This window comes from Nicotiana sylvestris, chromosome 6 (assembly GCF_000393655.2).
Source record: "Nicotiana sylvestris chromosome 6, ASM39365v2, whole genome shotgun sequence".
NCBI classification, from domain to species: Eukaryota; Viridiplantae; Streptophyta; class Magnoliopsida; order Solanales; family Solanaceae; genus Nicotiana; species Nicotiana sylvestris.
The window spans coordinates 175,246,934-175,272,048 of NC_091062.1; the positions used below are offsets into that span (position 1 = coordinate 175,246,934).

At 37.0% G+C, this 25,115-nt stretch overlaps 1 protein-coding gene across 1 annotated transcript; it reads left to right on the forward strand.

Moving 5' to 3' along the window:
• Positions 1-663: 663 nt before the first annotated feature.
• LOC104222182 (CHD3-type chromatin-remodeling factor PICKLE) lies at positions 664-24,288 on the forward strand. Its single transcript, XM_009773373.2, has 31 exons — positions 664-802; positions 1,104-1,258; positions 1,425-1,562; positions 1,650-1,804; positions 2,141-2,302; positions 3,051-3,298; positions 3,381-3,476; positions 3,646-3,782; positions 3,858-4,070; positions 4,176-4,283; positions 6,493-6,543; positions 6,640-6,739; positions 7,336-7,478; positions 7,560-7,657; positions 8,768-8,906; positions 9,003-9,172; positions 10,030-10,096; positions 10,254-10,376; positions 14,368-14,477; positions 14,590-14,671; positions 17,401-17,598; positions 17,834-17,984; positions 18,092-18,197; positions 18,297-18,371; positions 18,891-18,952; positions 19,070-19,146; positions 19,623-19,753; positions 21,949-22,393; positions 23,097-23,229; positions 23,320-23,393; positions 23,534-24,288. Exons 2-31 carry the CDS (start codon positions 1,118-1,120, stop codon positions 23,930-23,932), a joined length of 4,332 nt encoding a protein of 1,443 aa, XP_009771675.1. The 5' UTR covers positions 664-802; positions 1,104-1,117; the 3' UTR covers positions 23,933-24,288.
• Positions 24,289-25,115: the final 827 nt, after the last annotated feature.

A 25,115-nucleotide genomic window follows, 5' to 3' on the forward strand; every position in this document is an offset into this window, starting at 1 on the left:
CAAGAAAACAAACTCTAATAGTAAAATGGCCGACAAACCTTTTTTCTTTTAAAATTATGGCCGATAAAAAAAGGAAAACTCCAGCCTACAACTTTATAATGGCCAAAAATTAGACAAACAACTTTTATAAAGTTGATTCCTTCAATTATTGATGAGGGACTCTCTAGTCACATTATTAAACCGGGGTCTTTGTTTTATTGTTGCCGAGTCCTCTGAGTCATTTCATGATTGTTTTTTCCTTGTCTTTTTTCGTTGTAGAAGATTCTTCTAAACTTTCTTTGAATGTGTGTAAGTATTCTTCAATATTATCGAGATTTACTTCTTATTCTTGGCTTCCTTGGGCTTCTCCTGCAACACATATTTCATCATTTGTTGTATTGCCTAAATAAATACATATAATATATATATATATATATATTATAATTCCCCCGTAATTAACATGTGAACCAAAACTTGTACTTCTGTGTTACACAAAAAAAAAAAAAAAAATACTTTTTGCTGAAAGGGAAATTGTGCAATATTCGGAACTATAGGAAAACATGTATCATAAGCTGAAACTTAAGGGTAGGCTTTGTGAAATTATATCCCAAGAAAAAAAAGGGAAGAAAAGAACAAAGACGGGGACACCCTCTGTCGTTGTGGGAACAAGTCGGTAGTTGTCTGGTACAACCTCAGATGAACTAGTTCCTATCTCTGTCGTTCCTACAACGATAAATTCAGCAAATCTGAGTACTCCAACTGTCCTTTTCGCTCACTCTCAGCAGCATTGCTTCTCCTGGGCACATTCACAAACACATAGCAGGTGATTCAGCTCAACACCAAAAGATTCTGCCTTAACCCTATTCCTCGTCTCATTTCACCTAAATTTATCTGAATATTACTTGATATTGAATTCCAAGTGGCTGATCCAGGATTTTAAGTTATTTACAGTTTAGTTCCTACTTAGTATAAATTGGAGCCAAAAAGTTGTGCAATTATCTCCGTTTCAGCTGAAAAACTAAATTCGGACTAAACGTTTCTGGTTTTAATTTGGGTTCAACTGATTTTGTGATTTTTTTGGGGGTGCTTTCGTATTTAACTTGCGTGCCTTGTTTAATTCTTAGTTTAATTGCAGAAAATGTCGAGCCTAGTGGAGAGGCTTCGCGTGCGAACAGATCGAAGACCCATTTACAGCTTATTTGATGACTCTGATGATGAAGTTGATAAGAAGTCTCAGCCTAGCCAGGAAATATTTGAGAAAACTATCCGTCCTGACGCGGTAAATTGCTCTTGATTATTGCTTTTCTATGCTATTTCTTTGCTGTACATACTTGTATCCTGGTCTAATTTAGATTCTTTGCATCCCCCTTTTTTGTTGCACGTTACTGATCTTTATTAATTTTACTTACATTGGAGAAAATGATGAAAGTGAACTTCTATTATAGAAAGATGAATCCTGTCAAGCTTGTGGAGGAGAGGGCGATCTTTTGTACTGTGAATCGTGTAATTATGCTTACCATCCTAAGTGTTTACTTCCACCACTAAAAGCTCCTCTTCCTAGCAGCTGGAGGTGTCCTGAATGTGTATGTTCCCTTCCTCCGTAAAGTTTGAAAGTCCATCCGTACTATCAGAATCTTTCTTTTTCACTATGATATACCATGTATTTGTAGGTGAGCCCCCTAAATGATATTGACAAGATATTGGATTGTGAAATGCGCCCAACTGTTGCTGATGATAGTGATGCTTCCAAGACAGGGTCGAAGCAAGTATTTGTTAAACAGTATCTTGTTAAGTGGAAAGGATTGTCCTATCTTCACTGCATATGGTATCTCTTTGTAGCAATCCTTTCTCTGCTACTTCTTTATTTGCTCTCTATTCTATCCGCACTGGTGACAATTTACTATCATATGGGAGCTTCTTTTAGTACCTTCAATAGTGCTTTGCTTCATAGGAGTCTTGTTTTCCTTTATTTTTAATAAAAAATTTAGCCAATTGACCTTTTCCCATACTAGTGCTAGATTTTGTAATTTATCTGGCTAATAGATTTTTGTTGCTCCTTGTTACCAATTTTTCTTGTCCCCATTTTGGTTTCGTCTCCTAAACCTTTTGAAACAATGCGTATTGATGTTGTTGAAGTTATATTCTCCTATCACTGTTGCAGGGTGCCTGAAAAAGAGTTTCTGAAAGCTTACAAGCTGCATCCACGTTTAAAGACTAAAGTGAATAATTTCCATCGTCAAATGTCATCAGTGACTAACTCTGAAGAGGACTATGTTGCTATTCGATCAGAGTGGACTACAGTTGACCGAATTCTTGCTTGCAGGTCTTGTTTAAAGAGTAGCATAGTAGATTTCAATTGAGCTAGATCCGTCTGAATTTTTTTCTTTCAATGGTTAATTTATATGCTCTTTTTGATGACGGTGGTGTCTGGGTTAGCTTGCACACCTCGGCTATTCCATTGAGTACCTGGTACCTCCCACCAACATAGGTACTTGTATTTGTTGTAAATTCTTAGAAGGTTTTAGATAGCTCTTATGTAGAGACTACTTCAATCATTGCATTAAGGATGTTGGTGCTAGTGGAATGTTGATGAAATATAAGTTACTAAGTGGCCAAATGTGCTAGAATCAGTTCTCATAAACAGACATGGAGTGACGATGTTCACCTATGTGAAGATTTTCTGACCTTACAACATATCCATACAGGGTTTCTTTTAGAAAGTTTCTCTGGGAAAGATAGTACATTTGATGCTCGCGGTTTATTTTTGTGCAAAGACAATTTTTTCCCCTCTTTTGAACCTTACTCTTTCTTCTTTCTCTTTTTGTACCTCAATGGTACTCATTAATAAAATCCCTACCTTTTCATCAAAAAAATTCCCCTCCCCCTTTTGTGCTGCAGAAAGATCAAATAATCAATATATAATTTTTTTGCAGAGGCTGTTATAGCACCTATTTTCTTTAGTTTTATTTTTCTTAAATAGTTCATGTGCATGTGGCCTTTGGTGTATTATTTAGAATTTAGTGTAAGTTTCAGGTTAATTGCACCGAGTAACTATGCTATTGTACTTACAGGGGAGAAGGTGAAGAGAAAGAGTATCTTGTAAAGTGGAAGGAGCTTCCTTATGATGAGTGCTACTGGGAATTTGAATCGGACATTTCTTCTTTTCAGCTAGAAATTGAAAGATATCATAGAGTTCAGTCTCGATATGACAAAGTTTCTTCCAGTAAACAAAAAAGTGGGCCAACCGAGAGCACTGAATCAAAACCAAAACCCAGAGAATTTCAACAGTATGAAAGCAGTCCCGAATTTCTTTCTGGAGGTATCCTCGATTTTCCTTCATTAAATGCCATTCTATTCATCTAAAAGAGTCCTATTAATCTTCATTCATGGTTGAAATAAAGGCTCGCTGCATCCGTATCAGCTGGAAGGGCTTAATTTCCTACGTTTTGCTTGGTCTAAACAAACACATGTGATACTTGCAGATGAGATGGGGCTTGGTGAGTTTATTCTGTTCTTCCACTGTTCTAGTCCTTTTGTATCCTTTTCTTATATGATTACTTCGATGTGACTTCTAGGTGAATTACTGTTTCAATTCAGCTTTTTTGATATAGTTTTTTCTATTACACTGTGGCTTTGTTCTTTTCTGATGCTTTGTAAGGCTTGCAGGCAAAACAATACAGAGTATTGCTTTCCTAGCCTCTCTTTTTGAGGAGGATATCTCTCCTCATTTAGTAGTTGCTCCTCTTTCAACATTGAGAAATTGGGAGCGGGAGTTCGCCACTTGGGCTCCTCAAATGAATGTGGTAAGTTGGGATTTCTTTCGACTTCCGTATCATGAATATTTGATATAGTTCTTCTAAAGAGAAGTGATACTGTAGGTTATGTACGTTGGTTCTGCACAAGCTCGTGCTGTTATTAGGGAATATGAATTTTTCTTTCCTAAAAATTCTCTCAAGCACAAGAAAAAGAAATCTGGTCAGACAGTTGGTGAAAGTAAGAAAGAACTAACAAAATTTGATGTCCTCCTGACATCATATGAAATGATCAACTTGGACTCTGCCTCTCTAAAGCCGATAAAGTGGGAGTGCATGGTAATTACTTTAATTCTCAAGTGTGTTGTTTTCTGTTTATATCTGGTCAGACAGTGGGAGTGCATTGTTTGCTTTGCCTCCAAGGTTGCTGACATTTGTATTTAGATTGTTGATGAAGGTCACCGTCTCAAAAACAAGGATTCGAAGTTGTTTTCTTCATTGAAGCAGTACTCTAGTAGACATCGTACTCTTTTGACTGGAACTCCTCTTCAGGTTTGTTCGTAGTTTGCAATCTATATAGGTGTTTGTCTTTTTTTTCTCTCTTAGATATCCTGTTATTCATACTATTTGAAGTCTTATATTGCATTAACCAAACAACGCAAACTTTCTCTGAAATGTAATTCTACTGCTATGTTCATATTCCTAACATTTTTGTAGAAGGAACACCATTGGTGAAGGGCAAGCTGGGAAATAAGTTCGTCAATGTACTTGATCCTTTGAAACACTGGGTCTGATGCTATGTGAAGCGCAACCTGATTATCACACACAAGTTTCATTTGATTAATCTCTCCAAGTTTTAAACCTTTTAATAGTTGCTTGATTCATATGAGTTCACGGGTTGCCACTGTTATAGCCCGATATTCTGTTTCTCCACTTGATTTTGCAACTACATTTTTTTCTTGCTTTTCCAAGATACTAAATTTCCCCCAACTAGAACAAAGTATCTATAGGTTGATCGTTTGTCCGAGGGTGACACTGTCCAATCTGCCATGTCCTAGATCTTCATAAAGTAGTCCTTTCCCTGGAGCAAATTTTATTATCAAAAGATACGAATCACACATTCCAATGACTATCACAAGGAGAAAAATATCGGGACTGACTAACAGGACTCACTATGAAAGCAATGTCAGGTCAAGTTAGTGTCACAGCGAGATAATGTCAAGTCAGTGTCACAGTGAGATAACTTAACTTGCCAACCAACCTCCCATAACTACCAGGTAGAAGCTTAACATTCGGATTCATGGAATTATCAAGTACAAGCTGTCATTCTTGTCTCTTTAAGAATATCTCGGGATACTTCCTCTGTTAAATAACAACCTGATCTGGATAGAACAACCTCAATACTTCTTTTTGAATTAAAATGGACAGCCTCAAACCTGAGTACTTTAAGTAGTACCTCAACAAATTAAAGGTCCATGGTCCTAACGTGTTGTAAAAGATGGTGCTTCACTTTGGTAATTCCCTCCTTCTCATTACCTTAATGACTTTATCATTAGCATAAACCACCACATGCACTGATCAGGAGCAGAGTGTCGATAGACACAGAATGAAGCACTTCACTGCAAGTCATGCCAAATTCCTGAATAACGTTGCTGAATTTGTCAAACCATGTTCCTGGGGCTGCTTCAGGCCAGAGAGTGATTGTCGTAGCCTGGACACCATATTACCAGAGACTTCTTAAGCAAACAAAACCTGGTGGTTGCTCCATATATACTTCAACTTCTAAATTCCCACGAACAAATGCATTTTAATGTCCAACTGGTAAAGACGCCAATGAAGAACGAAAACCATAGATGGAAAGAGACAGACTAAAGTAATTTAGCCATGGGAGAAAATGTATCACCGTAATTGAGTCGAAAAATATGTGTATAAACGTTGGCAATCGATCATGCCTTTAGCCGACCAATCTGTCATTAGGGCCAATCTTCATCATGCATACCCATCGAACAATTGATTTATCCGGAGGTAGATGAACAATCTCCCGAGTATCACTAGAGTGTAAAACAGGCATTTGCTCAATCATAGCTTGTTACCAGCTTGTTGTTGGTGGTGCCGATGGAGGATTATTGTGTCTTTTGCTTCTCTCCAAAGAGAATTTTGTCAGTCATCATCCTCTCGGTGATATCTGATATTTGGAACAATCCATAGAATTTTGTCATGCATCTGGGCATGTAACTCATTTCCAGCACTTCTCATGTTTATAGAATTACAACAGCTATAACAACAATGGCGATGATTAGAATAATAGTAATAATAATGATAATAATGCCAATGATAGTAGTAGTAATAATAATAATAAAAAAAATAAAAAATAATAAAAATAGAAACAATATACTAGTGGTAGAACTAGTCATTATAATATTAGTAAAGAAAAAAGGGCAGCCCGGTGCACAAAGCATCCCTCATTCCGCAAGGTCCGGGGAAGGGCCGCACCCAAGGGGTGTGACGTAGACAACCTACCCTAATGCAAGCATTAGTGGTTGCTTCCACTGCTTGAACCCGTGACCTATAGGTCACACGGAGACAACTTTAACATTACTCCAAGGTTCCCCTTCAATTATAATATTAATAATAACTGTTATTATGAGTATCATTGTCATCTCATTGCCCTCATCTATTATCTACTCCTAATGTTTGAAATGCAAAACTAACTTGTATCGAGTTAGTTATGACACTCACCTTATTTCTTGCTGTCTTTCAGAACAATCTGGATGAACTTTTTATGCTTATGCACTTCCTTGATGCTGGAAAGGTTAGTGCCCTGACAGGTTTCTAGAATCAGCTTGTATCTAACCAATTTGCTTGTTGGTTTATTGTGATGTGATATCTATATGGAACTTGATTGCAGTTTGGAAGCTTGGAGGAATTCCAACAGGAATTTGAGGATATTAGTCAAGAAGAACAGATTTCAAGACTTCATAAAATGCTGGCACCCCATCTGCTCAGAAGTATAAATCTCAAACTGTTTTCATGATTTGTCATGGATGTACATTAGTTGTTTATAGTTTACATTGATTTGTGAAAGTATGTATTATCAGGGTGTTCCAACATACTACTCACAAATCTTTGCATATTAAATCCTAAATTGTCATTCTTTATAATAACTGGGTGGTGTAAGAACTTCCAAATTGTAGTGGGTCCAACAACTAAGAATTAGATGCCAAGTGCTCGTTACCATCATTTGTCATTGGAAATTCTATGTTGCCTGTCACTAGCCTCCTCTCAAATCCGCCACAACATCATTAGATGACTGTAGTCTGCTATTCTCATGGAGCCCCACATGCATGCTTACTCCTGAAAAACTCATTGGTATAGAGTATAATGCTGCATAGGGACAAGTGGATTAAGCTTCTGTAGATTTTGCAGCCTTTCTGAAAAGTTAGAGATTAGCTCAATGTACAAGTACTTACAGTTCCAGAGTGGGCTGATAGTTAAGTTCAGAAAAGTGTCATGGGATGGGACAGTGCTTCAAGATACATCATCTTTGTTCGTTTTTATGGAATGTGCTTGAGCAATGGGTGTATGTGTGTTTTGTCGGCTGCAGGGGTCAAGAAAGATGTCATGAAGGAGCTACCTCCAAAAAAGGAGCTCATTTTACGTGTGGAATTGAGTAGCAAGCAGAAAGAATATTACAAAGCAATTCTGACACGTAACTTCCAGATACTGACTCGCAAGGGAGGTGCTCAGGTGCGCCCAGCTTCTTCTGTTTGATATATCCTTCTTGCTTTATAACAGGAATCCTGACCTTGGTTTATACTTGTCTATCAGATTTCCCTCATAAATGTGGTTATGGAACTGCGGAAGCTCTGCTGTCATCCATTTATGTTAGAAGGCGTTGAACCAGAGGATAATAATGAGTTTACCAAGTATATATCTTATCTTATAATCCACTGTATTAATCTCTTCTGTGCAGAAGATCAAGTTTGTTGTTGTAGTTTTCTAAAGGAATTTTGTGGCACTTCTGATTTTGCTAAACTGTAACCGGCCTCCATTATTCTGGTCATAGGTCCGGCCTATAATTTTTCAAAATGGCACTTAATGGACAGTTAATGAAAATCTAGAAAAGGTGTTATAACTTATAAGGTAAGTTGGAACTCTTTTCAAACTCTATCTATTTTTATCTTTTAACAAAGGAATATAACAGGCAGAAGGTTAGGGGGAATCATCTGTGTTGGGGCTGGAGTCGGAGATATGTCATTTATGAAGGGAATGTGGGGTTCAATTGGGGCGGGGGTGTTGTTTCCTGTGAACGGGTAGGAACAGGGAAAGGAGGGTGGTTTCTAGGCTTTCCAATATTGAAAAACAGACGAATGTCAGCAGCTTGAGCAGGTAGAAGAGCAGCATATTGTGGGACGAAGAGATGTGGTAGTGAGGGTTGTGACCAAGCCAATGGGAAGGGAAAAAAATTGTATGGGCAAAGTGATAAGGGGGTGGCGGTTGTGAGAGGATGACAAGGGCTAGGGGAAGGTGATAGTTGTGGCTGCTCTGAGTAGGGACACTATTGTTGGACGGGGTGCAATAGGTTAAATGAGATGGGGTTCTCTTCTCGCTTTCCTGTTTGTGTCAGAGCAGTCTATTCTTGTTAAGAAAGTAGTGTTTCGTTCCTTTTTCAACTTTTTTTTTTAATGTCTCCACGTCAGAGTGCCAATTTCCCTAAAAGGAATAGTGTGACTCTTCTATTTTCTTTTTGATGATACCATTTAATTTGGACGAAAGATACTGTTTTAATCTGCTAAATATAGGTGGTCATAGGAGTTTCATATAATAATTGGGTCCTAAAGTGCAAAAATCCTTCTTTTAGAAGCTGGAGTGTTATGTATTGCCTAAGCAATAATGTTGCCTACTGAGATCGTTGATGATCTTGCCTGCAAGAAGGGTGTACCACCGGAGCTTCTTTTTAGTAGAAAATGTACATTATTGAGCTCTTTCTATCAACTTATGGTTTCTCTGCACTGTGGATCGATTTGATTGGGCAGGCAGCTGTTGGAATCTTCTGGCAAATTACAACTTCTGGACAAGATGATGGTTAAGCTTAAAGACCAAGGTCACAGAGTTCTTATATATTCACAATTTCAGCATATGCTCAACTTGCTAGAAGACTACTGTAACTATAAGGTAAAGGTACTAGTTTTTTATATTATTTTAAAACCTGGTCTCATGCTCATCTTTATTATCGGAAAATTTGATGCACTTACCTGTAAATGTTTGCAGAAATGGCAATATGAGCGGATTGATGGAAAAGTTCCCGGTGCAGAAAGACAAATCCGAATTGACAGATTTAATGCAAAGAATTCTTCAAGATTCTGTTTTCTGCTTTCCACTAGGGCTGGGGGTTTAGGAATTAATCTTGCAACTGCTGACACAGTAATTATATATGATAGGTAATATAATATTCCAGAATGCTCTTTCTCTCTCTCTCTCTCTCTCTCTCTCCATACAAATGGGTGCCGTCTCAACTTGCTTAGCACTCTGGGAGATTACTGTAATTCTTGGATCAATACTCTAGTTTGCTATCCCAAAGCATCAAGAATTTGATCCTTGAATGAAAGTATGCCACTAATCAATTACCATGGCCACAATCTTGTAAAGACTTCCGTCAAATCCTAATAGGTCAAAATATTCATATCCACATTTTTTGAGTCAATACCCTAATTTGCTCTTCAAAAAGCATAAAAAGTTTGCCTCCTTGACCGAAAGCATTTTTTGTTAGATGCTAGTGACAACTCCTTCATACATATCCTTTATGGCATTTATATGTTTATTTTGAATTCCTTTTTTCTCCGACGACCATGAAAGGAATCTCTCTAGGTCAGTAAAAATTGTAAAGAATTTCTAGTACTTTCTATTTTTCTTCTTCTTATTATTATTTTGTATAATATTGAAGGGGAGCTTTGGAGCAACGTTAAAGTTGTCTCCGTGTGGCCTATAGGTCACGGGTTCGAACCGTGGAAGCAGCCACTAATGCTTGCATTAGGGTAGGCTGTCTACATCACGCCCCTTGGGGTGCGTCCCTTCCTTTTCCTTGGACTTTGGGTGAACGCCGGATGCCTTGCCCCCCCCCCCCCCTTTTTTTTCTTATAAATAATAATGGCCAGAGATGAGTTTATATGGAGTAACATGGTCAGTAGGATTTGTATAGCGGACCTCAACTTGTTTGGGACTGAGACTTAGTTGTTGTTGTTGTTCTTGTATGTGCATGTGGTTCCTCTTGCTTATCTCTTTAGTGTCTATCTCTCAGTGATTGGAATCCCCATGCTGACCTACAAGCAATGGCTAGAGCTCATCGGCTTGGACAAACAAATAAGGTTACAATTTCTTTCGTTCTAGTGTACTTGGCCCCCAAAAAAATTTGATATCCATTAGCCTTGACATCATGGCAAAAGAAGAGATAGTTATGTTGACAGTGTTTTCTTGGCCTGGATATGAGGTTTTAATAGGTGTTTTTCATTTTTGATTTTGCAGGTAATGATCTTTCGACTCATAACAAGAGGAACCATTGAGGAAAGAATGATGCAAATGACTAAGAAGAAAATGATTTTGGAACATCTAGTTGTTGGAAGGCTTAAAGCACAAAATATCAACCAGGTAACTTATTCACAATCTTTGAGTTAAGACTAAATGTGATGTACTGCTCGATTTTACATATATCCTAAATTCTAAGGTCATTTTTAATGTTAATGGTTAGATATCCATAACTCTGAGGTCATTTTTTATTCTAGTTGCATTCTGTGAAGTGTGAACCATCTGATCCAAAAAATTAAACTGGTAGAGATGGGAAAACTTTTAATACTTGTTTAGGCTTTCAATGCATCACTAGCACATGGAAATGTTTTGAGATGGGGGAAGGTGAGACTCAAACCTAGGACCTGTTCTTGTTCTTATACTATGTTGAATTTCAGTTACTTCTTTGTCTAAGATTTATAAAATGTATTTTTACGGGGAGAAAGTACTTGCAATTTTTTTAATTAGCAGTGCGATTCAAAATTTAGGGCTTATGCATGCTCTTAAAGCATGTTGAATTATATGAATTGTCTCGTTTAAAAGTTTAAGTTGTCTAATAGGGACACTTTTGATTATTTATATTAGTCTTCAATAATTGTCATCTTTCCGAATTAACTATTGTGATCCCTTAAGTTCCTTTGTACTATACTGTCTTGTTTGGTCGACGCAAGGCGACAACATTGTTCTGAGGATACTGGGTGTTCAATAGAGGATGAAATGTTATGCATTAGACAATTAAATTATTCTTGCATTGAGTGTGTACAAGTCGTTGAAGACACTACAATTTTGTGTGCATCATATAATGGTGGCGTCTACGCCAGCTTGGCGCACCTTGACTATCCGACCAGATAATATGTACTTGCTACATCCCACGAGCATATGTACTAGGTAACTTCGCCCATCAAGGCTTAGACAATAACAACATACCAGTGTATGTGGGTCTGGTGAAGGTATTGTGTACGGAGATCTTACCCCTAGCTTGTGGAGGTAGAGAGACTGTTCCAATAGACCCTCGCCCAAGGAAAGCATGAGCACAACAGTAATGAAAAAAAATACGGTAGTGTAGAAGCCATGAAAAAGAAACAGTAACAACAGTTAGATACTAAGATGGCCGAAGCGAAATAAACAACAAGTAGTAATAGAAATCTAAGAATAAGACCATACGAGAATATGCACTAATACTACTGGTATGGGAAAGAAGAAAAAAAAGCTGACATTGTTGTAGGTGCATCAAGGGTTAAAGCAGTACCATGATAGAGAAATAGCAGCGTGAGTTCAACGAAATCACTTAGCTACAATTTTGTATACTCTTGTTGAATGGAGACTTTAGATCCGTGCAACTTAAAAATCTTGAATTTCGTTGAACTCACACTGCTATTTCTCTATCATAGTACTGCTTTAATCTTTGATGCACCAATAACAATGTCAGATAATAGTAATTGTTGATTTTGAACCGAAGTGATTTAACTTCCATTGTGAGGGAAAACTCATAAGGTGAAAGTAAGTAAATGAAACTTTGGGACTTCCAAATTCTTATAGAGGGACTTGTTAGCTTTGTAAAAGTGATCATGTAGATCTCACTGTAAGGAATTCCCAAAAAGAATTTTTATTCTTTTGTGTCTCTCAATCAGTAAATCGTCCTATCGAATCTTGCTTTAATATAATTCTTTTGTGCTTTTGAACAAAATATTGTGTATTTCTTGATATATATGCTTGTGATTGTGTCCCTCCTCTCTCTGTTACAGAGACCAAGATATTACCTAGTACATGGTCTCCTACTAATTTCCTTTGGTTGGTTAGATAGATGGCCAGGCGGAATTAGTGATGTTTGGTCAGTGCAACTGTACTGTACTGAAAAGTATAAGTGTCCTTAGTTGATGTACTTCCGAGTCTAATGGCTGATTTCAATACCTAATCATAATTATTGAAGGAACAATCGAACAAGTGCAAATTTTATTCAGTTTTACCTCCCCCCCCCCCCCCCACACAAAAAAAAAAGAACTTTGTGTCACATCCCAAACTACCCCCTAGACGTGACTGACACCAGCTAACACCACCTGCCAGGCGAACCCCTTTCTTTAACGTTTAACCATTTACACAAACACTGGGGAAAAAAATACAGACCTAATAGTATTATTAATAATTAAAGAGGAAACGATTATCGCCAATACCCTAGTCAATTGATAGAAAAACCAACAATAACTCAATTAATAAAACTCTAGCCCAAATCCCACACTAAGACCATGGAGTATCTAACAGAGTAATATGAGGTTTATCGACGGGTTTGCAAACCCCCCCCCCCCCCAAAAAAAAAAAAAGAAAGAAATAACTAACACGGACTAGGTAAATCTGAAACGAAAGCATCCACGAACAATGCAGTGGGTCAACTCAGCAATAGGATCCACTTGAACAAACTCATTAGCCACTAGCTCTATCTCCCGCAACGGTATCTGCATAGAGATGCAGTTAAGGAGTGAGTTATACGTAAATATAACCTAGTAAGATCCTCGACCCGTCACTTTAAATACCTCTAGAACAAGTGTTAGAAAATACAAACACACTGCAACACGAATAATATAGTAAATATGATAATTATACAATAACTCAATATATGTGTATCAACAGAGTTATTAAGAATTAACCAACAAGGATACCCACTAAGGACTTATCATAATTGCAGTGAAAGAAATTTACCAACACAATTACGAGTCCACAACAGCACCACAATGCCTCAAATATGTAACAGAGCATACACAATGCTCGGGTGATGTACAAAGGCATACACAATGCCCCAACATCATGGCGCACAACCGTATCAAACTCAACATCATGGCGCACAGCCGTATCAAACTCAACATCATGGCGCACAGCCGTATCAAACTCAACATCATGGCGCACAACCGAATCACACTATCAAACAACTTATAAAATAATTTTTTTTTTCATAAAATAATATATTTGCGGCTTGTCTAAGACCACCGACTCTGCCAAGCGCACGCTTGTCCCAACACATGGACCAGGCAGAGAAAACACACTTTCAAAACGGGTTTTAGAAAAGCAAGTATCAAAGTTTAAAGTCTCACTTACCTCATTAACCACATGTTTTCCAACCTTGCAACGTCTAGAGCACCAACCAAACAGTCTCCAATGGTCTTAATCTATGCAAAATATTGATTACAATATCAATTATAATTGTCGTTCATTTCATAGTTTTTCTTATATCTCAAGCTTAAAGCTAAATCTCAATAATCTACGCCTTAAACCATATGTTTTAAAGTAAAACCACATCCCAATATTGCATTACAGCTTATTATTCAGTATATAATTCATATATATTAATATCCATGTCCAAAAGTATGAAAATAACAATGTAGGAGTTATAATACCTTGTGCGTAAACGCAAAGAACACTACAAATCAATTTCGTTTTCTCCAAAAAGAATCGCTGCCAATCTCCTTATCCGATCCTGTGATGATTTACCATTCTTTTATAATCTTTTTTTTTTAAACCACTGTAGCAACTCCAAACAATTAACCTCACTCCATTCTTGATTGTAGCCGTCAGGAGTATTTGTTCGAATTCGCATTTAAGAGTTGGTATCAATACCTTATATATCTAAACCCTAATGTACCAGTAGCCCCCTTTCCATGCAACCTCACGCGAGGACATCTCAAAGTAAAAAGATATAGTCTTGGCCCATTTATTTTACTATTAAATAATCCTTCGGTGACAACTAGTAGTATGTAGTATAAAATTAATTCACTAAATAATTATTTCTCTGCTTCATACTTTATCTATGTAATTAATATTCCAAAGATTAATTACATATGCACATATATATTACATAGATATAATAATATCCGCTTCGATATGTAATCCGTTAAAATTTCTAAAGTATAATTAAGAAAATAACTTAAGAATTTACTCTTAAAGTATGGGTTATTACACGTTGGTCTTACATTGATCAACATTCAAAACATTCTGTGGACTCTCATCATTATTGGCTGTTGCAAAAGAACTGCCATTTAGATGTATGATGCTAAAGTGGTAGGTGGCTTATACGATCTTAATGCAGGAAGAACTGGATGATATTATAAGGTATGGCTCAAAAGAGTTATTTGCTGATGAGAATGATGAGGCTGGAAAATTGCGGCAAATTCATTACGATGATGCTGCAATAGATAGGTGAGTTTTCTTTAGGTCAGGTGCAGTTTCTCTCTTTTTTCTTTAGTTCTCGTTTAGAGTTGGTATTGGTTTATATCACGTGAATGAAAGATTTTCTACTTTCTTTTCTCAGATTGCTCAATCGCGAGCAATTTGGAGATGAGGATGCTGTATTGGACGATGAAGAAGAGGATTCATTTTTGAAGGCCTTTAAGGTTTATATCTCCTCTATAACACTTTTATGATTGAAAGTGATTTTGCAGTGATAATGAATTTTACCTATCTTCCCCCAACATCTCTATGGTAAGGAGTTAGCTGAATTATACCATGTGTCCTTCAGTGTCAAAAGCTCACGTTTTGGTCATGCATGGTCCCTTGCCAATCTGTTGGGTATAGGTCATGTCCTCTATATGCCGGACCTTATATCTGACTCCGATATCACACTGTTCCATTTCCATAGGTTCAAGAGTCATCCTACATAACTACAATCTCTTTATGCAAGCACTACTTAGAATGCATTTAATACTGTTCGGTTCTGTCTAAAAAAGTTTACCTTTCCCATGTTTATAACTTTCCAGCATCTGGTGTTTTGAAGCTTGTGGTAACACATTCATATCCTTCTGTTCTCTTTTCCAGCACCGCCTTGTACTTATTTTTTCTGCCTGGAAGGGGATTATTGCAATAAACTTCCATTATTTAGGCATACTTTGTCCCTCTGCACCGTAGGTTAAAGGCTCTTCCTCCTCTATCAACTTATCCTGTCAGCTTTACTATGTCCAAGCTGCTCACATGCCAACGTTAAATGCCATGCAAGCCCAAATTGGCATAGTCAACTAGCATCATGAGCTGATTTCTTCAGTTAATTTAGGTGAACAGTGACATCCAGAAAATGGTTAAACATGATTCTTTTCTTTTGAGCTACAAGGACCTACAAAATTTTGTTATCTCTTGGTAATAATATTGACATTTATAGCCCCCAGAGATTTGGTCTAGTAAAGAGGCAACTTGTGAGTGTGGGCTAGGCGCTTGTCACAAGTTCGAACCTTGCCTCATACAAAAGCCTGATTTTTAAGTGGAGAATGGTACAAGGCCGGGCTTATTATCCACCGAGTTTCAAACCGTGCGCCATTGACTCTCGAGGATTTCTTGGTTATAAAAAAAAACTAACTTTTGTAATCATGTTGAGTCCTATGTAGATGCATTGCAATAATATTTTGATCTTACAATCTATCCTTTGCTTATTTCATTGAATTTTCAGTGTATAATTGATATTTTCCTGTGCGCTCTAAATCATTCAAAAGGTATAGACAAACATCAGGATTGATACCCTGACTGAATCAAAGTTAAGATTCTTGCCTTTTGGTCATATTAGCTTCCTTGTTTCCTATGAGCTCCTTAAAGTCTCTCTCTCTCTCTCTCTCATGTTTTTATTTTCTTGGGGATAGATGGAGCTCTTAAGCTTAAGAAGCACCGGGTTTTACAATCACATTCATGTCTCCTAAATCCAACTTCTCCCAAGGTTTAAGCTCTTGCCAAGCTTCAACTTCTTAACAATGATATCACTTCTCTATCAATGAAATTTAGGCTTCTTATACTGGCTCTTAGGGATCGTATAGCGTCCTCCTCGGTGCTAAGTGAATCTGTTAGATATTAGGTTGTACTTGCACTTGACGTGAAAAAAGAGGAATATGAAGCGCACATTTAGCTCCTCTGAAATGCTTAATTATAAGCTGATTGTTTGATGGCCTTCCCAGTGCTTGAATTGAATCTGTTAAAATATTAGGTTATACTTGCACTTGACATAAAAGAGGAGGAACAGAATACATTTGTTTAGTTCCCCTGAAGTGCTATACCAGTATAAGTTGAATAAAAATCTCTTATGTAAAGTTTGAAGAACTAATGTCTTATATAGAAGGAGACACTTCTACTGTAGTATGATTGCTCATGTCTTGAGTGAATGTACTTATGTCCCTTTCTACTCATAACGTAACCAGTTGCATATGCAAGGTGTTAGTTGCTCACTTTAACATTGGATATAATAAATACCTTATATATATATATATATATATATATATATATATTCATTATGAATAATACATGTCACCTTGGTAATAAATCAATCTATTGTTATACTTTAATTTATCAAATTTGTAAAACGCTAATTTAAATATCACCTTAATGAAATTTCTTTACTTCATCAAAATGAACTTGTAAAAGGCTAATTTAATGTGATTTAACGATAAGGGTTGAAGGAAAAGATGGTATACGGAAGTTTTCCACAAGATTGCTAATGCTAATAAGAGGAGGAACTCTGTGAATAAAATAGAAGTGGATGATGTGGAATAGGAGGATCTTTTATCAATAACCATATTGCCATGCGTCTCTACCTTGTTGCACCTTGAATACACTTTTATTTTGTTTCCGCTGTAATAAATTAGTGAATGACCTTCATAAATAGTTGATTTAACGATAACACCAAGAAAATGTGAGCTTGATATTTCGGTACTTAAAATCCAGAGCTTCATACTAGAAGTGTTCTCAGGTGTAAAGGTATTCCTGGTCATCTTGATATGCTTGGTTCTTGGCATTACCCATGATTATTAAGTACCTCCTAAACAAGAAACACTTCGACTGGTTTTCTCTAAGATTTTCCAGCAAGAATAACCTTATGGAAAGAAAACCTTTCTCTGCAAGAATAAGGAAATCTGCAGGCCTTGTATATTTGAAGTTGTTTTGAAGCTATTAGCTCTGAATTAGTAGAAAGTAAAGTCATATGTGAAGACAACTTTTATGTTCTTACTATCAATATATTAGTTTAGTTGTGAAAGTATCGTCCTCCTAAACTTTTTTTTTCCCATTGGAGCTTTTTCTTTTCCCTGGTTGCATTCGAGCTTTGTATTTGGTTCCCTGATCTTGGACAAGCTAAAGCTGCTCAATGTTTCAGGTAGCTAATTTTGAGTATATAGAAGAAGCAGAAGCAACACCAGAAGAAGATACCTCAACTCCTCCCTTGGAGAACAAAGCAACAGTAAACAATTCTGAGAGAGCAACCTACTGGGAAGAATTGTTACGAGATAGATATGAAATTCATAAAGTTGAAGAATTAAATGGTATGGGCAAGGGAAAGAGAAGTCGTAAACAGGTGTGGCATGCCATTCACAAGAGTCCATTACATTTTCAAATTTATTCAAATTTTCTTCTATTGAATGAGTTGGCAGAGCATTAATCTCTACTTTATTTGACCACGTTAATCTAGTTATTCTCTCGAGTTTGCCTTCTGTAATTTATATGTTTAGTATTTACTTTTTGTGGTCAATTCGCAGAAGTTGATAGTTGATACTTACCTTTTGTCATGACACTTTTCGTTCTCCTCCCAGATGGTGTCTGTTGAAGACGATGATCTCGCTGGCCTGGAAGAGGTGACATCTGACGGTGAGGATGATAACTATGAAGCTGATCTGAGTGATGGTGAGACAGCTTTACCTGGAGCGCCAGTTGTGAGAAGGCCTTACAGAAAGAGATCCCGCGGTGAAATATGAACACTTGATCTCATTTCACAATTCAACTCGACTTATTAAAAATGTCTCAATTAGGATACTTGATAGTATCTAAGTAAAAGTTCTTTATTCTTGCAGTGGACTCTTCAGTAACACTTCCTTTGATGGAAGGAGAAGGAAAATCATTTAGAGTACTGGGATTTAATCAAAGCCAAAGGGCTGCATTTGTCAAAATTTTAATGAGGTGAGGTCTCATCTTGCTATCTTCCTTTCAGTTCTTTGTTATTTCTCTGTTGTGCACTCAAAAACATGAATGTATTGAAATACTATATCATCTTTACAGATTTGGAGTTGGTGACTATGACTGGGCAGAATTCACACCACGACTTAAGCAGAAAACTTATGAAGAAATAAGAGAGTACGTAGAGATATCAACTTTGATATTGTATATTCTTCAATTCTCTATCATTGGCTGCTGGCATCCTGATAAAAGAAATGGACTGCCGTTAATGTGTTAACTAAATTGTTTCCGTAGCTATGTCTCTGCTAAAAGGGTTTTTAGAGAATACATCACATGCCTCGTAATCATGATTGCAAAAATTTATAAAATGAAAGAGGAGATCTCAGGACTTTCATAAAAGTGGCTCTTCACTGATCTTCCTGGTCTCCTCTTGTATTGACCGTGCCTACTGAATCACCAAGGTGTTGTGCACAGCGATGCTATTTCTGTTATTGCAAGATATTGGTGCCAAATGAACTTAAATTTGATTCTCTGTTAGTTGCAGCTGACGACTTCTCATATATTGTGGTTGATCATATGGTATTATTTGACAAATTCTTACTGTTGTATTTCCCCCCACTTTAGATTGATTTAGTAGCTGCACTTGATTTATGTGGAATGGAGAACAATTCATTGAAACTAACATCTGTCGTACAGTTATGGAAATCTGTTTTTGTCTCACATAGCTGAAGATATCACCGAATCACCAACATTTACAGGTGAAAGACTTATTCTTAACGTCTTGCTTTGTGAAGCTCTTATTTATCTGCTTTACTGCTTTAGTTTCTCTCTCCCTCTTTCTGCTCACCAATTGGGTAAAAACATTTCGATTGCAGATGGGGTTCCAAAAGAAGGACTAAGAATACAAGATGTGCTTCTGCGGATTGCAGTTTTGCTTCTTATAAGGGACAAGGTAAAATTTTAAATCAGATAACTTGCTGGAATTCAAGGTTGGTGGCTGTTGGTAGATGCTGTTTCAGCTGTGAACAACTTTTATTGCAGTCTAACTTTGCAAACTGTCCCTACTTTCCTGGTGCTTCATTTGTTCTATGATAGGACTATATTAATGTGGATTACGGGCTTATTTTTGCGGTAAATTTTAAGATGCGGCATGCATTTGAGAGAAGTTTTTTAATAGGTAAAGGCAAACTGTTTGCAACAAGAAAGTGGTACCACTTGTATAGTAATGAAGTATACCCATAATGTCTTGTATTGGTAAACTAGTTATATATGCAGTTTATGCATGGATTTCATATATAGTTTTGCTACTACTAACTTTTTCCAGTGATCTCTGATACCCTCGTCAATGACAAAAGTATACTTCCATAAGCCACAGTTCTAAATGTAGGCTAGTCATTAAAATTTCACCAATAATTTCTGTTGTTTCAGGTGAAGGCTTCCTCGGAAGAGACAAATGGTCCTCTTTTTGCCAAGGACATTGTATCTTGGTTTCCTGCATTAAAAGGCGGACGAGTTTGGAAGGAAGAGCATGATTTGTTGCTACTACGAGCAGTACTAAAGTATGTAGTCTTTTTTTCATATCTTTTTTTTCTCTGATTTACGTAATGAGTAAGAAATTGATGCACCATTTAGATGTGCAGTTGTCCTTTAGAAAGAAAAGCAAGCACATGGGTTAGTCACCCTTTTGCAGGTAGTGGTTGACCATGAACCCATAAACAGGAGATGTAATTCCAGATTGACATGAAAAGCTGAGAACTTGTAGTAGATGATGGATCTCTCCTCGATTGAGTTTATACATCTTAATTGACCTCCGTTCATCTATCCCAACTACCTGACCCCTTTCTCTACATGCTAATATTTGCACTAAATTCTAATTAATTGTAGAATACTACTACTACTACTACTACTACTACTACTTCCAATCTAAGTTGAATGTTGATATTTGACTTAAATGAAAATTTTAAGATGTAAAATATGTATTACTAATTGATACCTACTGAGTGAACATTTGAAGTCATACTTTACTCCTTTGATTTTTTGGAACTAAAAAGAGAAAAATGTCCAAAAGGGTGAAAATATGGTTTCTATCTCCTTTTGCACTGTAAACTATTTTGTCGTCATTTTATTTTATTTTATCCTAAATTGAAGTGTTACTTTTCTTATCCATCAAGGAATAATATTCTTTACCAAGAGAAAAGGTTGTCAATGTCTTGTATTTCCCAAATTTATTTATTTTTTATAAGGTAAATGGTATTAATAAAAGGGAAAACTCCCGTATACAAGAGATATACCAAAAGGTAGAGAAACTACATCAAAACATGACAAAAGACACCCAATCTTCTATGCAAGTAGGGGCTACATGGGTGCACCAAAAAGAAATCAAAGATAAAAGACTATTCCTTAAATGTGCAAAATTATTTTCAATCCCCTCAAACGCTCTCCTATTTCTTTCCCCGCAAATGAACCACATGAGTGCTAACGGAGCAAACTTCCAAGCCTTTTGTCTTTTTCTCCTACGAAAGCCGGCCCAACTATGTATTATGTGTCTAACGGTGCTTGGCATCACCCATTGAACACCAAAAAAATTCAGGATTACCCTCCACAAGCCCGATGACACAGAACAATGCAACAAAAAATGATCAACTTCTTCCCCCGTGCATTTGCACATATATCACCAGCTAATGTGTGTGATACCTCTCCTCCTCAGGTTGTCAACTGTAAAAATCGCTCCCCTCGCTGCCAACCATGCAAAAAAGCACACCTTCGTAGGTGCCCTAGGAATCCAGATCGATGAGTGTGGGAAAAGAGCCTCCTCCCTCACCAACAACCTCTGGTACAAGGACTTGACTGTGAACAATCCATCACTCCTCAACTCCCATTTCCACGAGTCACTAGAAGACTGGGGCCTGTTTCCCAAATTTATGTGACTTTAAGTTTTTAGTTTTTACTATGACAATCTGTCTTTGTCATTTATAATGTCAACAAAAAGAAACTTGTGACACTTTTTTTCCTCAACTAAATTACCCTTCTCAAACTTATTGGCTGTATAAAAGTAAGTGAGTATGTGCGATACCCTCGATCCACCATCAGTTTTGGATCACGAGAGTTGAATTTTTTGTTCCTAAGAAACTGGACATTTGAGGCGCGCAGAAAATTAATGTTTGGTGCTGAATTTAGGACAGAGGAAGTACCATAGCATATTGGTTTGATGCCTTTTCAAATATTATGTTTGGATTTTCACATGTTTTCAACTATTTCAAACACAGTTATCACTAATTCCAATATGGTTGGTTGTTCAAGCTTCCTTGTCAAGCAAACTTTACCTAGAATTTCCCAGGAAGAACTCTAATGAGGACAAGGCTAGGTGCAGTATCGGTAATCAATTAACATGATCCTAATACTGGCCGCTCTAAGTGAAAAGAATTTCCTGTAATCTACTTATACTCCACGTGGAAAGTTGCCAAAACAATAAGAGATTGCTACAATGTCTCTCTTTATGACTGGAATCTTATGTTGCCATGTTCGTTGTTTGTTCGTCTAGTTCATATGCCGTTGTTGTGTGTTATCAGTATATCAACCATTACCCTGAACCTTTTTCCTTGAAGTGCAAGTTGTTTGTGTAAGCAGTGTGGCGGCAGTTTTTCATTGTGCCTTTCCTTGAAATTTCCAGGGCAGTAGCCCAAATATTAGTTCTATTACTGTGCACAAATTGCTTACTTCTGGAGGTTTTTAATCTTGGCTCTATGTTTTTTAGGCATGGTTATGGAAGATGGCAAGCTATTATTGATGACAAAGAGTTGAGAATCCAAGAAGTTGTCTGTAAAGAGCTGAATCTTCCTTCTATAAGTTTACCCGTGCCTGGAACTTCTCAGCCACAAGTTCCTCCTGCTCCTGGAGCTTCTCAAGCGCTTCCCGCTTCAGGGGTTTCACAAGTTTCTGCTCCAGGAATCTATCAAGCACCAAATGGTGTAAATACAGCTAATGCTGGAACGGTTGGGAATCAGGTGAAGGATGCTGATGGGAGTACCCATGAAGTCTCACATGGCACAAGCGATCCTTCAAACAGAACACAACTTCACCAAGATTCTTCTTTGTTATATCATTTTAGAGAAATGCAGAGAAGACAAGTTGAATTTATAAGGAAACGGGTGATGCTTCTCGAGAATGCAATTAATGCTGAGTATCAGAGGGAAGTTGTTGTAAGTCATCTTTAAATGTTCAAAAATATGTGATGTTGGAGTTCATTAGATTATATTTGGGAGTCCATCGGGCATGAATGTGTTTCCAAAGAGGGTAATAGAGAACCCGACTTCTTCTCTTCTTCTTTCTCTTTTTTCCTCCTCCTGATGTCAAGTCATCTCAGAAGAAAAGCTGAGAATTGCAGATCTAGTGTTACGCTCCTTAAGAGCCATAGAACTATGAGCCTGGTTTGAGTGGGGTCCTGTAGTCTCTAGGTGTATTTCTGTTGTCATGCCATGTTAGCAGGTTAGCCTTGTATGGAACTTCATGTTCATGCTAGTTATTGACCATTGATTGTGTAACCTTGTGGTGTTTTGAACTGTATAGAAGGCGAGGGTTCTCTATGATTAATAGAGCTTGGGGAAATTGTTGTTCTCTCGAGAAAGAACCTTTGTCGTGTTCAGAAGTTACAGTCTGTGGACTTTCTTAGTGAGCTTACACTGATAGAATGTCATATGTTACTTAGTCTTTGTTTTCTCGTTGGGGACAGCTTTTGCCCTTTGTTCTGATTTGACTTGCTCATTTTCATGTCTTCTGATTGTTGTTTCTCATTCTGTTCCTATGTGTTTTATGTTTTAAGAGCTTGGGTTTGCAGCTCCATTGGTTGATTTGATCATTTTGGGGATTTCATGTGGTTTATTTAGATCCATGCGCTTTCTTCAGGGTTATGGAAAGCCGCGTGAATTGCCTGGGAAAGAGATAGAGTGTGAAACCAAGACGGTAGACGAACCAAGTCGGAGTGTTGATGCAGCTGATACTGGAACGAATGATAATTTCCCAAAACTTATTGCAATTTGTAAGTATAGCCAGTCGGTGTTTGAAGCTTCTCTACTGTGTGTAGTAGTAAAGGTACTGACTAGCATCCCATTATGTATTCTGAATGCAGCTCCACAGGGAATCTCTGAAGTTGCTTGTGATGGTGAAGCGGACCGTTTGAGTGTTGCTCAGCTTTACAACAAGGTGAGTATTCTGCTGCCGAACATATTTTAGGACTTCAACTCGTGCATAATTTGATGCGTATTTGCGAGAGTAAGTCAATAGAACATATTTTTGTAGCAAGGGTTTCATAGATATTTTATGCCTTTTTATTTGTTTTGCAGATGTGCAAGGTACTTTCTGAAAATGGCCAAGATTCATTTAATACATATGTAGCAGGTCAGCCAGCTAGTTTGGAGATGAGAAAGAACCTCCTCCCACTGGAGGGCTTTTTTCAAGAGATGAATCGAGTTCTTTCTTCGAAACATCAGAATCCTTCTATTTTTGAAAGGAGAGAACTTCAAGAAGATTGGAAACCTGAAGGTGGAAAACCCAGTCCAGTGAGTACTAGCAATTTAAGAGCTCCAAGCATAACAGAAAGCAATATGCTCCGCAATGTTATTCCTTCAGGGGAGATAAAACACTGCAGTATACCAAATGGAGACACTGATATAAATATGGTGGATCAGCAGGATGATACTGATGTTAGCACCACCAATGTTGCCATGGATATAACAGAATGAAACAGGTTTTCGAGGTGTTTCATTCATTAAGTGAAAGTAAATTATATAGGGAAACTAACAAGCTTCTCATTAACAATCATAGAATGATGACCGAGGGGAAATGACTGTTTTCCTTTTTTTTTTTTTTTTTAAAAAAAAAAATTGTTTGTCCCACTGGTCAAGAACTCACTTTTAAACGCGAAGATACTTGCTGGTCCAAACAACAGAGATTAGCCTCTTTAATTGTTTGATTATGAAAGGATTGAATTGTCAGCATCCCATGTATAAACGGACATGTTGTAATATTGTAACTTAAGTATTAACCTTACATGTAATGCGAGTCAGTTTCATATATTATATACATTATTTTAGCAATACTACATTTGACTGAAAATTTCGGACTTGAAAAAAAAAACTTAGCTTGATTTCTTGATCTTGACATCTATAACCACATTCATCAGTGAAGCTACTGCATAGAGTATTACATTCAAATGAGTGCACAAGCCTAGTCACTTGAACTCTTTCTAATAGATTGTTTTCTTTTAAATACAAAATTTTCTTTTGTTTCTCGATGCAAATTATGAGAAGTATAAAATTAAGTTGACAGAACAGTATACAATAGTTGTAAACTAATTCATGACAAAGAAATTATTCATTGCTGAGCAACGATGACATAAAAGCTATTACAACCATCTTGCATTAATGTAGATTGCTTATATGTAATCCTTTTCCGCGTGAACACGTGATGCTTTGTGCATTGGGCTGTCCCAATCATCTTTCTTGATAATGAAATAAGGATCAATAATACCCGATTATACAAAATTATCTAGTATGGTGGAAGTGCAATTATTGTTTATAGTTACTTGGAGAAGCAAATATAAACGATAGCCTCTTCTTTTTTTTTATTTATTAATTAATATTAATTAATTCATTATTATATTATGTCTTTCTTTCTAAAGGGCTTCCAAAAGTGATAGGTATGTGTTGTTTCTTGGCACTCTCTTTCTATATTATGCCAACCTAAAAAGAGCGATGGAAAGTGGATTTCAGGTTCGATAGTCTCGAGAAGGTATTAGGCTTCCAACATTAAGTCCGTTGTTCCTCAGTAGCTCAGTGGTAGAGCGGTCGGCTGTTAACCGATTGGTCGTAGGTTCGAATCCTACTTAAGTGATAATTGAGTTGAGGTGAGCTACTTAATATGTTA